Source organism: Ahaetulla prasina, chromosome 7 (assembly GCF_028640845.1).
Source record: "Ahaetulla prasina isolate Xishuangbanna chromosome 7, ASM2864084v1, whole genome shotgun sequence".
In the NCBI taxonomy this organism is placed as follows: domain Eukaryota; kingdom Metazoa; phylum Chordata; class Lepidosauria; order Squamata; family Colubridae; genus Ahaetulla; species Ahaetulla prasina.
Genome location: NC_080545.1, coordinates 66091703 through 66110645, shown reverse-complemented (window position 1 = coordinate 66110645; position 18943 = coordinate 66091703). Strand labels below are relative to the sequence as shown.

The 18943-nt window shown below is 41.6% G+C and overlaps 1 protein-coding gene across 1 annotated transcript in view; it reads left to right on the top strand.

Moving 5' to 3' along the window:
- Positions 1-18943, top strand: part of EP300 (E1A binding protein p300) — an 85305-nt gene that overhangs the window by 30904 nt on the left and 35458 nt on the right. The window contains exons 4-8 of the mRNA XM_058190067.1: positions 8826-9081; positions 10079-10192; positions 12078-12314; positions 12830-12923; positions 14992-15129. Coding sequence (XP_058046050.1) covers positions 8826-9081; positions 10079-10192; positions 12078-12314; positions 12830-12923; positions 14992-15129 — 839 coding nt within the window. The remainder of the gene's footprint in view (positions 1-8825; positions 9082-10078; positions 10193-12077; positions 12315-12829; positions 12924-14991; positions 15130-18943) is intronic.

Below are 18943 nucleotides of genomic sequence, written 5' to 3'. Positions count from 1 at the left end.
AGCCAACACTCCAGAAGATAGGCTCAAGTTACAGAAAGATCTTGACAGACTTGAACATTGGGCGCTATCTAACAAAATGAAATTCAACAGTAAAAAAAGTAAGGTTCTACATTTAGGCAAAAAAAAATAAAATGCACAGGTACCGTATATGTGGTACCTTGCTTAATAGTAGTACCTGTGAGAGGGATCTTGGAGTCCTAGTGGACAACCATTTAGATATGAGCCAGCAGTGTACAGCAGCTGCTAAAAAAGCCAACACAGTTCTGGGCTGCATAAACAGAGGGATAGAATCAAGATCACGTGAAGTGTTAGTGCCACTTTATAATGCCTTGGTAAGGCCACACTTGGAATATTGCATCCAGTTTTGGTCGCCACGATGTAAAAAAGATGTTGAGACTCTAGAAAGAGTTCAGAGAAGAGCAACAAAGATGATTAGGGGACTGGAGGCTAAAACATACGAAGAATGGTTGCAGGAACCTGGGTGTGTCTAGTTTAATAAAAAGAAGGACTAGAGGAGACATGATAGCAGTGTTCCAATATCTCAGGGGTTGCCACAAAGAAGAGGGAGTCGGGCTGTTCTCCAAAGCACCTGAGGATAGAACAAGAAGCAATGGGTGGAAACTGATCAAAGAAAGAAGCAACTTAGAACTAAGGAGAAATTTCCTGACAGTTAGAACAATTAATAAGTGGAACGACTTTCCTGCAGAAGTTGTGAATGCTCCAACACTGGAAATTTTTAAGAAAAGGTTGGATAACCATCTGACTGAGATGGTGTAGGGTTTCCTGCCTGGGCAGGGGGTTGGACTAGAAGGCCTCCAAGGTCCCTTCCAACTCTGTTGTTATATATTATATTATATTATATTATAAGAGAGAGTTCCGCATGATGACCTTCTCATACACCATGACATTAATAAGCTGGTAGCGGCAACAGAATTCTCAGCTGAAGCCATCTTGAATTCCACCAAATTTGCTTCCTGGGCCATCGCCTCCTTGGTGACAGCCTGCTGCTTGCTGTGGCTTCATCACTGGCAGGAGGACATGAAGTATAAATAGAAGCTAGCCTCTGCTTCCTTCAAGGGTAACAAGCTGTTTGGAGACGCCTTCGAGTCCATCCTGATGAAAACTAGAGACAGGAGAAAGTTCCTGCCTTCTCTATACAACCGAGCTGACAGCCGTCCCTCGCCTTATTTTTGTAGGCCCCCATTCTGGCCTATAGAGACCGGCTTTGACACTCCTCACATCCAGATGGCATACTCCCATAGACAGGACTGCCAACCAGACAGATCCGGATTTAGGGATAGGAGCAGAGAACAATTCTAGGCCAAACAGCCATTTCGTGGATCAGGAAGTCACCCCTTTCATCACTCCAGATGTCTGTGAGGCCAGTCCTCCCATTGGTGGCCGCCTAAGTCTATTTGCAGACCAATGGGACGCAACCACGACAGATACTTAGGTCCTGAACACGGTGAGACTAGGCCTCACCCTTGAATTTCACCCTAACCCTGAAGAGATTAAACATCCACCTGGTTTACAGGAGATTCAAGATGCAGTCCCTCCAGTCCATACTGTACAGCAGTGGTTTTCAACCTTTATAGTGCTGTGACCCCTTTAATACAATTCCCCATGATGTGGCGACCCCTTTAATACAATTCCCCATGATGTGGCGACCCCCAACCGTAAAATTATTTTTGTTTTTAATTTATCACACCTGAAGCCATATTGGCTAGTGATCTGAACAGCTTGCGATTGCCTTGAGGACGGAGGCATTAAAAGCGGAGACTCCTCCCCTATTAAGTTTATAGCGCCTGAAGCCAGATTAGGCTAGCGATTGGGAGTGATTGCAGCTGGCTTGAGAGGGAGACATCAGAGCAAAGATTTCTCTCTTTTTTAATTCATCGCGCCTGAAGCCGAATTCGGCTAGCGATCTGAAGAGCCTGCAGCTGGCTTGTGAAGTCAATCATTGGAGCGCGATTCTTCAACTCGCAAGTATACTTCCCATATTTCCGATGGTCTTAGGTGACCCCTGGCAAATCGTCATTCGACCCCCAATGGGGTCCCGACCCAAAGGTTGAGAACTGCTGCTGTACAGCATCCGAGAGGGTGAATTCCTGACCTCCACTGACTAATGGAGGCATACCTCCATGTACCTGTCCTACCATACCAGCGGCGGTTCCAGAGCTATTATGCTATTATGCGGGCTGACACTATCAGTACAAGGCCCTACCATTTGGCCTGTCCTCAGTGCCCAGGACTTTCACCAAATCACTGGCAGCACACCTCAGGGCAATTCCCATGTCCAATGTTACCTGGATGATATATTGATCCAGTCCTTCTCTCACCTCCAGGCAACAAATGACCTGCAAGTCACGATCCAGGTCCTCCAGGATCACGGATTTTCCGTCAATTTCGAGAAGTGCAGTCTGGCTCCTACCAACCGACTGCTACACTGGAGTGCAGTCATAGATAAAAGGTCGTGCGAGGCCTCCATATCCCGTCACGTCAGTATAAAGGCCTTGGCAAGTTGGGTCCGAGCGGACCAAACAATGTCCCTGGCCCGCCTCTTGAACTCCTGGGCAAGATGGTGTCCTGCATATCAATTGTCCCTTCGGCACACCTGCATGCCAGAACCTTACAGTGGTTTCTCCTGCTCTACCAAGGCCCAATAGGAGCAAGTCAAATGCCTGGGTTCAGGTTCCACCAAAGGTACTTCAATCCTTCCAAGGGTGGATGTCCCAGGCCATAACCAAGGGATATGCTTTCAAGGAACCCAGCCGCCTGACCATCACCACAGACACAAGCCTGTTTGGCTGGGGCGCCCACTTCCAGTCCCAGATGGCACAAGGGCAGTGGACTCAGGAAGATCTGAGGAACAATATTGACTGGCTGGAGCTCAAGGCAGCCCACTTGACCCTCAAATGATTCCAGAACACGATCTCTGGACACCACGTACTCATTCTGATGGGCAATGTGGCCACCAAAGCCCATATCAACCACCAAGGAGGCACCCACTCCACATCCCTCATGCAAGAGGCCGAGCAATTGGGCCTCTGGGCAGAGAGACGCTTCTCCATCAGAGCAGAACACATCCCAGGGACATCGAATGTACAGGTGGACTGGTTCAGCAGAACCACGGTCAACCACTCAGACTGGCACCTACACCAGACCTATTCGAGCAGGGGTCACCAACCTTTCAGACCTCAGGGACCACTAATTTCATAATTTTAAATCCCACGGACCACTAATATGATCTGCCTAAAGACTGGCTGGGTGGGCGTGGTTAGGTGGTCATGTGACTGGGTGGGCGTGACAATGGCACTCACGTGGAGGGGCGCCTTGCCAGCCTCTACTCTCCCATCCCTTCCCAGCCACTCCTCCCCTCCCTGCCCAGGCTCCTTAGGGCCCCAACAGGAAGCAGTTGTTGGAGCTAAGCAGCCACCACAAGAAAAGGTTGGCAAAACAGCTCAGTTCAAATTGGATCTGACCGAGAAGGAGGCTCAGTAGAAGCACCTCACTGAGGACTAGGAGCATAGGCTTTCCAAGCAGAGGGAAGACCTGCGGGAGTGCAAGGTGAGGTGCTGATGCCTGAAGACTCAGCGGGCTGAGATGGCCAGCCAGTTCCAGGCCATGATGCAGTCCCACTGAAACGAGGCCCTCCGACTCTTTGCCACCAGTGGCCCTTCCCTCCAGCCTTTGGCCAAAGCTTCACACCAGGAGGCTGAAGCAGACCCCAAGTCGGAATTTCTGCCCCCCTCCGACCTACACAAAAAAAAATCCCAAAGGTGGAGACTCTCTGCAGCAACACAAACGTTCATTGCACGTATCTGTCCCAGGGGCTGTAGTTTGAGGACCCCTGATTTAGTGCAATATAAAAAATGCCAATCATTTTTCTGCGGACCACCCACATTTTCTCGCAGACCACCAGTGGTCCATGGACCACCAGTGGTGACCGCTATACTCAAGAATCTCTCAGAAAGCTTTCTCCCCCCGCCCCGGATCCTGGATCTGTTTGCCTCCCCATCAAACACCCAGCTGTTGTGGTCCGTCAGCAGTCTATGGAGCTGGCAACAGAGTCGGACAACGATGAGGCTAAGGTGAGGCCAGGGCCATCGGGAAGTGTGGTGCAGACTCCAGAGACTCCAGAGACTGATAGTAGTGAGGCAGAGGAACAGGAGGAGTCTGTTCCTAGTGCACGCATGAGAAGAGCTGCCAGAAGGCAAGAGCAGCTCAAGCAAAGAGGACAACTTGTGAGTAGGGCCAAGAGATGATTGGCCCCTCCCATAAGGCTAAAAACAGACCAGCACCGGCGTTTGGCCTTTGCCGGAAAACAACGTTGTAGCTGTGTCTTCTGTTTCATCTTCTGCTTCGTTTGTGTCTTTGTTTTTGTGGCTTCTGGACATTTGCCAGGAAGGGTCTTTGGCAGTTTGTCTAATTGGACTAAGGTTTGTGAGATCTGAGGAATTTGTGTTGGGAGGCATTTGTTTTACTTTGAGTTGAACGACGCTGGGAATGAAGTAATTTCCAGCTGTTCGAATAAAGTTTGTTTTTCCATGAACTAAGTTTATTACTACCTATTTGGGCCTGGGTCACAACCCCAGCTACCCAGGTTTTACACCAGGTTTGCAACACTGGGGGCGGAAGGAGCCAATGCACTCTGCAGTCCGTGGCCCCGAGGGCTACTATATGCCTTTCCTCCTCTTCCCCCTCATTCCAGGGGTAATCAGGAAGGTCCTGGCAGAGAAGGCAGAGATCCTGCTTTTAGCTCCCCACTGGCCCAGATGTCGTTGGTATGCAGCCTGTTGGTATCCAAGTCCTGGAGGATCTCTCAGGATAGAATCTCCCTCAGTCAGGGGGCCTTAGTTCATCCGGAACCATAATGGCTCTGATGGTCTGGCATTTGAGCAGAGAGTTCTGAGGCAGATCAATTTCTCCAAACCGACGATGCAGGCTTTTAGGAGGCCTTTGACCAACAGAATCTATGACTCAACTTGGAGGATCTTTTGTGGCTGGTGCTCCAAGGGTCACATCGATCCCACCTCTGTATCAGTGGCCCAGATCCTGGAACTTCTTCAGGAGGGGTTGGACAAGGACCTGTCCCCTAATACCATATGCAGGCAAGCAGTAGTCTGGCCTTGGTGTTATCCTGCAGGGTTAACCCTAACCATTTAGAGTTGCAATAGCACTGAAAAAGGGTAACATGATCATTCTTCATACTTATGATGGTTGCACCATCCCCATGGTCATATTATCAAAATTTGGACTCTTTGCAATGTTCTGGGATCATGTGATCACATTTTGCAAGCTTCTGATAAGCAAAGTCATTGGGGAAGCCAGATTCACTTAACAACTGCAATGAGTTACTGAACAACTGTGGCAAGAAAGTCATAAAGTTGGACAAAATGTACTTAACAGTCTCACTTAGCAACTTAAATTTTGGGCTCAATTATGGTCATAAATCAAGGACTGTATCACTTTGATATTTATAGCTTCAAATAAACTCAAGTAGAAGTGCACAGAATCTCTACCCAGAATAATAATCTGAAGTCACCCACAGAAATCTTTCAAATAGTTTTATCTTTTGTGGTAAACTGCATCAAAGAAGGAAGTTGTATACTGTGAATGTCCTTCACAGGGACCCTCATTTGCCACCTTCTCTCTTTCAATATTGAAGGATCCCTGGGAGTTGAGTGACATATACATTTAATAAATAAATATCTTATTTTAATTCTTTAACTTCTTTTGTCTTCTTTGTTATTGTAATGTATTTGTGCTGGCTTGATAAATTTATTAAAGTCTCATCTCATATTTGGTGTTGAAGCATCCTGGAATGCCCATGCAGGGATTTGGGGCTGCCATAACAACCATGGATCTGTCTCATTGTATTTCTGGCTAGCACACATTGCATATCGCTTCATTCATTCGTTCGCTTACTCACTCATTCATTCATTGATTCATTCATTGTACTTGGGCAATTGGAAGGTGGTCTGAAAGGAAAGGATTTTATAGCCCTTCCCCTCTCCTGATGAATCTACTTTCTATTTAGATTAGACTTGCAGCAGCTATCCCTCTTTGCAAAAAAAAAAAGCATGTCTTTTTTAAGGAGGCACAGAGAACATTGCCACCTGATACCAAGCATTTTTCCCACTTTGGATCAGAACAGCTGCATTCTGTCCACAAATATTCCTGATGTCTGTTTCAGAACACTTGCAATTATCTTTAGTAGGGATTTTTCCTTTCTAAATTTCTAACAGTTTCAGCCTACATTGATTCACTTAACATTTATATTTCATAAATATGAGTTACCTAAATTAGGGGTCTCCAACCTTGGTCACTTTAAGACTTGCGGACTTCAACTTGGCGGGGGAATTCTGGGAGTTGAAGTCCAGAAATCTTGGAAGTGGCCAAGGTTGGAGAGCCCTGATCTAAATTAGTCACATATTGAACTGTGTGGAAATTGAAAAGACTAGTGATATCACCTGTATAGTGTATGCAGTTCAACTTCTTTATTTCAGATTCCATGATATTTTTGTCAAGTAATTTATTTTTATTTTGGAGAGGGTGTAACAGTTAAGCTGCCATGCTAGAAACCAGGATATTGTGAATTCTAGTCCTGTCTTAAATATAAAGCCACCTGGGTGACCTTGGGCCAGTCATTCTCTTAGTCCTAGGAAGTAACAATGGCAAACCATTTCCAAGAATCCTTCGTTAAGAAAACTGCATCTCAGTCAAAAACTGACTCAATGGCCAACACAGTTTATTTATTTGAACTGTGTAAACCTGTTGCTGTCCTGCTTTACTCAGTTATTCATTGCTAAGCACTTCTGAATGTATTGTTCTATGAACTTAAATCTTTCTTGGTGTTCATCTGTAAAAAAAATTATACATTTAGGTTGCGTGCTACCTCACATCATGCTGATTAAAAGAATGGCCTACACATTATGTATAAAAATTGTGGGGTTTTTTGTTTTTTATTATTCTATCATAGAAAATAAAACAGTAAAACAAACAAAATGAAACAAAACAAAAGCATACATTCAACCCTAAAAACAACAAAAATGGAAAAAGTGTATAAAAAAGAAGAAAAAGTTATCAATTACAATTTAACATGTAGAATCCACGTTGGCTGAGTGCTAAAAGAAAAGCAAAGCAGTAAATTGTATAAAAAATTGTTAAATTAATGATATTAAATGCACTGTATTCAAGGCTTATCTTCAGAAATTGATGGGGGATAGTAATTTGGAGGATCCAGAAGATTTTATGCTGTTCGCTTGGATAATCTTCAATTAAAAAATTAAGACCAACAAGTCAAATCCCACTCAATGCAGGATTCAAACTAAAATATCAACTGATGCCTGACTTTTTAAAATTACCTAACTGATCTAAAAGGTTATTGAAAACAATTTCATTATGATATGCTCTGGTCTTCCCTGATATTGTTATTTGATAAATTTATATAGCCAGCCATCTCACCTGAGGAGCATACAAAATTTACAAAACACAATGCAACAAAATAAAACAATTAAAAACATAATTTGCAGGAAAGTGCATGTGATTTCCTTAGCAATTCAGCCACTTTGCAGGCTCTATACCCATGTTACTGATCCCCAGGCCAGACAGCAAAACCATGTTTTCAGGTCTTTCTGGAATCCCAGCTGGTTAAGGGCCAATCTCATCTAAGCAGGAATGATGTTGCAAAAGATGGAAGCCACTGTGGAAAATTGTTGTGTAATTGTATTGCTTTTTTTTGGGGGGGGGGATCTGTCTTCAGTTACTTCAAACAGATTTAGGATAATTAATGTCTTTAGTTTTGTTGGGTTTTTTGAAAGATCTAGCCTTTGTTCATCTTTCCTTTGATTTGGCAAACAAGTTGGATGCCTGAGTACTGACTATAAGATATAAATATATATAAAGCCAAGGGTAATCCATTATTGATTTTGGTGGGTATGTGTGAGCAAGCTTGAGTCAGGGAAAAGCAAAGCAGGATACTGTAGAATACATGTCTATTTTTTTTTTCTTTTGTCTTATGGAGATTGTTTCCTTTCAGGTAACTCTGAACAGGCATAAGAGTTAATATCTTTGCATGTTTGTATGTGTGTGTGTAAATAGGTTGCTTTGACTTCATTAAGTTACCAATTTATCTTAAAAGGAAAGTCTACGACTTCATTTCCTAAAGTGCAGCCGACATTTATCTATTTGACTAACCAAATTGATTTCAACTGAAAGATTTTTTTAGAATAACTGAATTTCTTTTTCAACCATTTTTTTTTGTTCTTCACAGTTTTTAACAGTGGTTGTAGTGCTTGAAGAAATCATGCGTAGTGATTTCAAGAGTTGATATTGCACTATGACCACTTTTTACTCCTCTGGTTTATTTTGTATACTTCAGATAGTTCAGGGTGAACGTTGGAAAAATTCCCCTGTTTATGTTCTGAACTCAAGGAAAAAATTCTTACTGATCTGTGCTTAATCCTTAAGATTGATAGTAAAAGTTAAAAATATCCTTAAGATTGGTAGTAAAAGCTGCACAAAAATTATACAGGCTAGTGCTGAACTGATGTTTTCTATAGTCAGTTATATAGTCAGTTAGTATCTTAGAGGTTTTGTGGGGGTGCAAATAATTGTGAGCTTTATCTAAGGGATTATATGTAGTGGGGGAATTCAAAACAAAATAGTTTCAATCTTGTAGAACTTGAGAAACTTAATTTCTTTCTGATTTATGTTTAAAATAATAGTTATGGTTCCTCCAAGCTAAGCCCAGGAAGAAGCTTTAAAAAAATCATTTTTCTAATTTTTGCTGAACTCAAAAATGCTTTGTCTCCTTTTGATAGTGTCAGCAGCAGCAGACTCCTTCAGTTCAGCAGGCTAGTATGGTATCAACTGCTATGGGATCTGGAGCACCTACAGCAGACCCAGAAAAACGCAAGCTTATACAGCAGCAACTTGTTCTCCTCTTGCATGCTCACAAATGTCAACGGAGGGAGCAAGCAAATGGAGAAGTACGACAGTGTAACCTCCCTCACTGTCGAACCATGAAGAATGTCCTCAACCACATGACACATTGCCAGGCTGGAAAATCCTGTCAGGGTAAGTACAACATTTGATTTTCTATATACTTGTGATCATGTTCTGTACAGCAGAGATTGGCCGAAATTAGATCTTGATCTAATGTTAGTACTTTGGATGATTTGTTGGAAGTTAGCAAGGATTTATGTTAAACTTATTTAACACGAGCAACAATAAAACTACTTGCCTTTGCTCAGACTATATTATACTGCTGAAATGAAAACTGGTTTGTAGTTCTAATATTTAATAGAATGATGAATTTGAGATCAGATTTATTGATTTATTTAGCATATGGTGTTTGTACATTGAGAGCCAGTGAGTCTCCAATGTTAGTACAGAATAGTTTGGCTGCCTAAGATTGCTAGTTTGTTTAGTTCATCCAGGATACACTATAGGGGGTGAACTAGCTCCACCCGCAGTGTTCCGCGCAAGCGTCATCTGGAGCTTTTCGCCACTAAATTTGCCTCGCATTCAGGCAGTCCAGAGTTAGTTGGTTTCTTGCTATTTCACAAAGCGCCATTAGCTTCCCATCAGAGTGGTACCTATTTATCTACTTGTATTTTGCATGATTTTGAACTGCTATGTTGATAGAAGCTGAGGCAAATGACAAGACCTCACTCCATCACACAGTGCTAGGGCTCAAACTGCTGGAGTACAAAGAGAGATGACCTTTTCCACCTGGCAAATCCAGCATCTTTAAGAGGCCACAGTGCCTCTTGAGATCAGAGTTATAAATGCACTGAAAGTTTAGTAAGCATCTTGATTTCTACTATGCAAAAAAAAAAAAAAGAATGATCTAAACGATTTATTACAATATGTCCAGAAACTATAACCTGTGCTTGGCTGGAGTGAATCCACAAGTATTTTAATGGTCACAACAGGGATAGGCTTTCTAATTCTAGGAACCTACATGTTTTAAAAGTTGAAATTATATTGTACCAACTGTTTTATTTCTAGGAATAAACAGCAGATTTAAATTTGTATAAATAGTTCATAAAATGTTTTTTTACTTTGTTAGTGGCTCATTGTGCATCTTCACGACAAATCATATCTCACTGGAAGAATTGTACCCGGCATGATTGTCCTGTGTGTCTTCCTCTTAAAAATGCTGGGGATAAAAGAAATCAACAATGTAAGAAGTTCTTTCCATCCTTTATATTTATTGTTATAATATCATTGTTAGGTTATTAACAAAATCAGAATCTTATACTTATGTAAACTGTAATTTCATAGGTTTTTTTTTACAATGTTATGCAAGGGTGAGACTGACAATCCTTTATAGCAGGGGTGTCAAACTCAAGGCTTGTGGGCCGCCTGGCCTGGAAATAGCAAAGGACCGGCCTGCAGTGCAGTGCCTCTGGCAGCCAAAAAAGGACACTGTTTGGCTGGCAGGGTGCTGCAGGAGGTGACATCCCGTCTCCCCCACCCCACCCCCCAATGGCCCATGGAGGAGAACTACAATGCTGATTCGGCCCTTGAAGAAATCCAGTTTGACACCCCTGCTTTATAGGACAAACAGTGTATCAAAAGATGTATTTCTGTTTATTGCATTAATTTATGTGCTGCCTCCTGGGACATTAAGCACTTAGAATGTAATAAAGATGCCTGCTCATTTTTAGTTTTCTTCTGCTCATCTTTAGTGTACTTTCATCCATGTATTGCAGCCTTTGCTATCCTGTCTTTACAGAAGTTATAACACATAGAAAAGTCCTCAAAAGCTTTCAGAACAAAAATCCCTAAAATGAGTTCCTCAATTACAATTGCAGTAGTTTAATTAATAAAACTTTACTTGGATGAGAACAGTCAGTATGCTAGGTTATGTTAGGTCAGGTTAAGAAAGTAACACATTTAACTTTTTCAGTGCCTGCAGGAGTGACATTTTAGTAAATCAATATTTCTTCATTGATGAAAGCTACATACCATGCTTTCCCCATAGTTGTGCCTTTATTTTTATATTTTTCCTTGCCTCTCCTCTACATAACTCTTGACAAGCTGAATAATTGGCAAAAATGACCAAGACATATTGTGTATGTAATAATTTTTGTTTATAAAATGATTATAAAATGAGCACAAAATTACTTTATGAAAACTTAATTATAATGAGTTTAACACTTAGACATTAATGTTGTTGCATTCATTGAGGGGGGGGGAGCCTTTAACAGCTACAATGATTAGCATTTCCTGATTTCATGGTTATTTTGGGGGGCACAGGTGTTCCATCTTTTTCACTTGCCATGTCAGCAGGTCTAATGAATCCTATTACAGAGACCAAAATTTCTGTCATATGAATGGGCTTTTTAGAGAGCTCTTTTGACTAGGCTAATTCTGTAATTTGATCAATGTAATAAAATCAGGGAAAAAATTCTCACTTGAGTCTGAAATCCTGATTAATGACAAAAAAAAAAAAAATCCAAAAAATTTATGTTTCTCATCAAGAACTTTAAATAGAGTATTTATCTCAACTATTTTTTGATGTCCTGATTCTGCCCAAAATACAGGTAGCCCTTGACTTACAACAGTTCATTTAGTGACCGTTCAAAGTTACAACATCACTGAAAAAAGTGACTTGTGACCATTTTTCACACTTACAACCGTTGTAGCATCCCTGTGGTCACATGATTTACATTCAGATTCTTGACAACTGACTCACATTTATGACAGTTGCAGTGTCCTGGAGTCGTTTGAACCCCTTTTGCAACCTTCTGACAAGCAAAGTCAGTGGGGAAACCAGATTCACTTAACAACCATGTTACTAATTTAAGAACTGCAGTGATTCACTTAACAAATGTGGTGAGAAAAGTCATAAAATGGAGCAAACTCATTTAATTTTCTCACTTAACAACATAACTTTTGGGCTCAATTGTGGTCATAGGTTGACTACCTGTATAATGTGGCATATTTGATTTTGATGTAATATGCTATATGGTTTTTGATGTTTATTTAAAAATATGGATTACTGTCAATCCAGCTAGGTTTTTTAAATCACTTCTCCATCTTTGTGTTTTCATTGCTTCTAGCATTATTAGGTGGTGCTGCAGTAGGAATTGGAAATTCTGGTTCTGTCGGAGTTGGGCAGCAGACAACACCCAACATAAATGCTACTAACCAGATTGACCCCAGCTCTATTGAAAGGGCTTATGCAGCTCTGGGGCTGACATATCAAGGGAATCAGATGCCAACGCAGACACAGGCTCAAGTGAAAAGTCAGCAGCAAGGACAGTCACCACAGGGACTTCGCCCCATGAATCCCTCAGGTAAGTTCACAGAAGACAAAATATGTCTCCTATCCAATATATAGTTTGCCATTTATATATAACATTGTCTTTATCTTATTAATGAGCATTTCTCTCTGAAGTGCCAAAAGAAATTTAAATTATTACAAAAAAATTGAAATTTTTGATTAAAAAATTGATATATATATATTTTAAAACTTAATTATTGGTACTTATTCCTATGGGGGTGGGGAGCATCTTGGAAGTGTGGCTGTAATTTTTGTTTGATGTGCCTGTGGTCTCAGCAATTTAGTAGGTCTCCCTTAAAAATCCTACTGTATTTTCTCATGAAGGAGATTTCTCTAGTAATATAAATTATTTGATGCAAATGTGACAAACTTTGAATATGTTTAAGTTATAAAATCAGGAATGGAGTGGAATCTTACATTGTACAGGTATAATACAAACTAACACACATTAAGGCCGTGCTTTTTGTAAAACAACATAGTAAAGATTTAATTAAGATGTTTGGGTTTTGTTTTGTTTTTCCTATATAGGTGCTAATCCTATGGGAGTGAATGGAGGAGTTGGAGTTCAAGCCCAGAATCTGCTACCAGATGCAATGTTGCATTCAGCTGTAAATTCTCAAAAGTAAGATTACTTTCATTTAACTCATAACGTATAAAATTAGCAAAGATGGGTGGTTGCTGTAGTTGAAAGATTTCAGGTAACTTAGCACCAATAAAAAACCTACAGATTGATTCCAACATCCTAACCTGGGCCTGGAAATGCATTGATTAATGCTGCCCATCCACTACTTGTTAAATTATCCATACCATTTAAAAATCACTAAGACTGGGAACAGCATTTTGTACCAGCTGAATTTTCATTACTACATTACACTACATTACCCTATGCAGTAGTAATTCAGACTGGATATTACTATTACTGAGATTGGAGGCTTTTTTTGTTCTTTTTCTGGTAAAGCTACAGCTGGTATACATTCTAAATTAGTTAATTCCTAAATATAGCATGATCTGTCTTGGATGATGCCAAGTAAAGGAAAACATCCAAGTAGTGCATTTGAAATGCAGTCCTATATAAAACCAGTTATAATCCTCATTCGAGGCAGTTCCTTAGTTTTTTTACAATAGCTCCATAGATTAGATCTGCATTAGATCTTCTCAAGGAAAGAAGGGGCAGGAATAAAATATTGTAAACACAAAAGTATTGAAATTTATTTGATTTTGAATGTTCTCATGTGAAGGTTATCATAACATCTAGAAATTCTAGAAAATTTCATGTTTAAAAAGAACAGCAGGATTCCATGTTTTCCAGTGCACTGCTCAGACAGTTCATAGATGGGTATTCACTTTGTTCTTATTGGTTGAGACTGAGTGTAAACTTTTTTTTCTTATTCCCTTGACCACACCTCCTGCCCTTGATTTCCTGTCTTTTCACTCAAGTCTTATTAATGAGACTTGAGTTAGTTTTCTGTGGCTTTTGTGTGCCAGAAAATTTCATTTTTAAAAAGAGCAGCAGGATTCCATGTTTCCTTTCTCAGTAAAAAAATAATTGTATTGGGGTATTGAAAAAAGTTTGACCATAGTCACTAAAAAGATCAGAGTATTGGATGTAAAAGTAGATATGATTGAGTTGAATGAAGTAGATATCTCCATTAGAAGTTAATATAAAGTATGAATAAATACTTACACTTGTTTTTCTGCATTTTTTCTTAATTCATTGCATTTTAAGACAGGTGGAAATCAAATGTATTTCATTTTATCAGGCAGTCCTCGATATAAAGCCACAATTGAGCTCAAAATTTCCATTGCTAAGCAACACAATTGTTTTCCTCCATTTTACACTTAACTTGCCACCGTTAAGTAAATACTGCAGTTGTTAAGTCAGTGACACAATTGTAAAATGAATCTGGCTTTCTTATTGATTTTATTGTCAGAAGGTCACAAAAGATGATCACATGATCCCAAGATACTGCAACCATCATAAATATGAGTCGGTTGCCCAGAGGCCAAATTTTGATCACATGACCATGGGGATGCTACAACAGTCATCAGTGTGGAAAATGTCATTTTTTCAGTGCCATTATAACGTCAAACAATTACTAAATGAAAGGTTATAAGTTGAGGACTACCTGTATATTGAGATAATTGAACATGAGTTTATATTTCTTTATAATTGATTTAAAGTAAGAGAATATAAATTACTAATAAAAACCATTTAAAAAATAATTGATCAAGTATTGTAGTTGGAAATGCATACGTTTTCTGAAGAAACACATATTCAGAAGTACAGCATTGATAACAGAAGACTTAGTAACTATGATGACTTGCTGGATTTTTATTCCCAATATTAAACACATAACGTAATTCTTAAATGCTTCTTTATTTCCCCAAATAAAACTTTCAGAGGTATATAAGAATATTATTAGTTCTTTTTCTAATTTTTGTTTGATTTTAATCTTGATAATTTTGACAAGAGATATTGAAGTTCACATTTAGGAAATAAAAATCATTTTGGGGAAAACACAAAGATTTATCTGCCTAAGATAACATACAACACACCTGATCATGCAGAACAGGAAACTTCTTATAAATATAAGAGGGCTACACCAATAAAATAAACTATCTTGTCTTCTATATAAGGTATTACTAACCTTTGTTTTATGGTGCCTCATAAGTTTCCACTTTGTTTTCAGTCCTATGTTGAATGAAAATGCAAATGTTGCTGGTCTGGGGACTATGCCAACTGCAACACATCCTTCTGGTATTGGAATTCGAAAACCATGGCATGAAGATATTACTCAGGATCTCAGAAACCACCTTGTTCATAAACTGTATGTACTGATAAAATATTCAGACTTCTAAACAATTCTTATAAATAAAACAATTAATATAATGAGAATTGTAAACATAGTACCATTCTTTGTTACTATAGAATGGTAACAAAGTATAAATCTGTAATGTTTTTTCACAATGTGTGATAGCAGTTATTGATTTCTTTTTTACTTGGGTAACTGTTGAAACTGTCTTTATAGCATGTGGAACTAGATAGAGGGCAAGAATCTAAAGTTAAGGCCATACGTTTCTAATGAAAAGAGAAATTGATCATATGCCCAAATACTGTAAGAAATACTCATAATTTGCTGCATTACATTATTTCCAGGACTAAAACATTGGTGCATAGCAGCAACATAGTATAGTTGAAAAATTGTATCATTTTATATGCATGCACACCCATATGTATTATGCTTAATACATAAGCAGTATTATGAAAGCAAAGAAAAAAAGTGAAATAAATTTATTTTTATTGTTTATATTTATATACCGCCCTATCTCCCAAAGGACTCAGGGCGGTTTACAGGCATTTAAAAGCAAGAAATACAATAAATACAATTCTAAAAACAATTAAAAAACTTATTCAAAAGCCTTAATTAAAAATATAAAAATTAAAACCCAAGATAAAACCCATAAACTAAAATCTAACTCAGTCCTGCGCAATTAAATAGATATGTTTTAAGCTCATGGCGGAAGGTCCAAGGTCCGGAAGCTGACGAAGTCCTGGGGCAGTTCATTCCAGAGGGTGGGAGCCCCACAGAGAAGGCCCTTCCTGGGCGCCGCCAGACGACATTGCCTCGCTGACGGCACCCTGAGGAGTCCCTCTGTGAGAGCGCACGGGTCGGTGAGAGGTATTCGGTAGCAGCAGGCGGTCCCGTGATAACCCGGCCCTATGCCATGGAGCGCTTTAAAGGTGGTCACCAAAACCTTGAAGCGCACCGGAAGGCCACAGGCAGCCAGTGCAGTCTGCGCAGGATAGGTGTTATACGGGAGCCACGAGGGCTCCTCTATCACCCGCAGCCGCATTCTGGACTAACTGCAGCCTCCGGATGCCCTTCAAGGGAGCCCCATGTAGAGAGCATTGCAGTAATCCAGGCGAGACGTCACGAGTGCGTGGGTGACTGTGCACAGGGCATCCCGGTCCAGAAAGGCGCAACTGGCGCACCAGGCGAACCTGGTAAAACGCTCTCCTGGAGACGGCCGTCAAATGATCTTCCAAAGACAGCCGCTCATCCAGGAGGACGCTGTTGCGCACCCTCCATCGGGGCCAATGACTCGCCACCGATGGTCAGCCGCGGATTTAGCTGACTGTACCGGGATGCCGGCATCCACAGCCACTCTGTCTTGGAGGGATTGAGCTTGAGCCTGTTTCTCCCCATCCAGACCCGTACAGCCTCCAGACACCGGGACAGCACTTCGATAGCTTCGTTGGGGGGGTCCGCGTGAAAGGTACAGCTGGGTGTCATCCGCATACAGCTGATACCTCACGCGAAACCACTGATGATCTCACCCAGCGGCTTCATGTAGATGTTAAACAGAAGGCGAGAGGATCGACCCCGCGGCACCCCACAAGTGAGGCGCCTCGGCCCACCTCTGCCCCCCTGCCAACACCGACTGCGACCGGTCGGAGAGATAGGAGGAGAACCACCGATAAACGGTGCCTCCCACTCCCAATCCCTCCAGCCGGCGCAGCAGGATACCATGGTCGATGGTATCGAAAGCCGCTGAGAGGTCTAATAGGACCAGGGCAGAGGAACAACCCCTATCCCTGGCCCTCCAGAGGTCATCCACCAACGCGACCAAAGCCGCCTCTGTGCTGTAACCGGGCCGGAAACCGGACTGAACGGGTCTAGATAGACGGTTTCATCCAGGTGCAGGGAAACTGATATGCCACCATATTTCTACAACCTTCGCCGCGGCGGGTTGAGACTGGACGATAATTACCTAAAACAGCCGGGTCCAGGAAGGCTTCTTAAGGAGGGTCTCACCACCGCCTCTTTCAAGGCGGCCGGAAAGACACCTCCACCAAAGAAGCGATCGTAATCGCCTGGAGCCAGCCTCGTGTCACCTCCTGAGTGGCCAGCACCAGCCAGGAGGGGCACGGGTCCAGTAAACACGTGGTGGCATTCAGTCTACTCAACAACCTGTCCATGTCCTCGGGAGCCACAGGGTCAAACTCATCCCAGACAATGTCACCAAGACCACCTCGGACGCCTCACCTGAGTCACTGCAATCTTGGTCCAACCCGTCCCGGAGCTGAACGATTTTACCGTATAGATAACCGTTAAACTCCTCAGCACGCCCCTGCAGCGGGTCATCCCGTTCCCCCTGGTGAAGAAGGGAACGAGTCACCCGGAACAGGGCGGCTGGGCGGTTATCTGCCGACGCAATGAGGGAGGAGGCGAGCAACGCCGCTTCCTCAATGCCACTAGGTAAGTCCTTGTATAGGACTTCACTAGTGTCCGATCAGCCTCTGAACGGCTAGACCTCCAGGAACTCTCTAGGCGTCTTCTCCGGCGCTTCATCCCCCTCAGCTCCTCGGAGAACCAGGGAGCCGGTTGGGACCTGCGCCGGGTCAGAGGCCACAAAGGCACGACACGATCTAAGGCCCCCGCCGCGGCCCGTTCCCAGGCCGCAACAAGTTCCTCAGACGTGCCGTGAGCCAGACCCTCAGGGAATGGCCCAAGCTCCGTCCGGAACCTCTCCGGGTCCATCAGGCGCCTGGGACGGAACCAACGCATCGGCTCCGTCTCCCTGCGGTGTTGGGTGGCGGTCAGAAAGTCTAGGCGAAGGAGAGAGTGATCTGACCATGACAAAGGTTCGGTGACTATTTCCTTTAAGTCCAGATCTCTCGACCACTGACCAGAGACAAAAATCAAATCGAGTGTACCATTTTTTAAATAAAACCATTCACTATATCTCCCCAGGATTTTCTTTCCTTTCATGCTGGCCATGCTTCCACCATAGCAATACACTATGCATTGTCTTTTGTTCTTTAAAGTTTTCACCTGTCTCTTTTTGAAACCTTATCAACTTCAACTAACTTCAATTTTCTTGATTTTCCCTCTCCTCTTAACTAATTTTGTCTTCCTGTGTGACCAATCCATTTCAGTATACCCTGTTTCCCCCAAAATAAGACATCTCCTGATAATAAGCCCAATTGGGCTTTTGAGTGCATGGCAATAAGGCCAAGCGCTTATTTCAGGGTTCAAAAAATATAAGACAGGGTCTTATTTTCGGGGAAACATGGTATTGTTTTTGTATAACTTTTATATTCAGTCCATTTTATTTTCAAATGTATAGTGTTTTTTTCTCTCAGATTTCTACATTTGGACTGTATACAGTCTTACTTGGCATTAATCCATGTCACACTTCCCAAATTTTGCTCATTTTCACTTCCCTCTCAATCATAATTTTACCCAACACAATCCCACACTTTATAATAAATCTCTCTGTAGATTTTGCATTCATTGTTGTATCTTCCCTTTGTATAAAGGAACTATAATGTCATTATTCCAATTGCCATAGATAGATATAGTCTTTGCACACATACTAAAAAGGTTACATAGCCAACCTGTCACAATCCTATAAATTCCTACTTTCATATATACCAACAGTAGAAGCAGATCATCATAAAAAGAAAATATACAGTATCTAGTAGTTGAGAGCTGACATGAACTAGATGGCACCTGATCAATCAGTTTAAATTAAACCAATTTCTACCCTCTTTACGTCATATATTTTAACTTTTCCATTCATAATTTTATGTATTCAAGGTCTTAGATAATTAACATGCCAAGTTTGGAGTTGTAA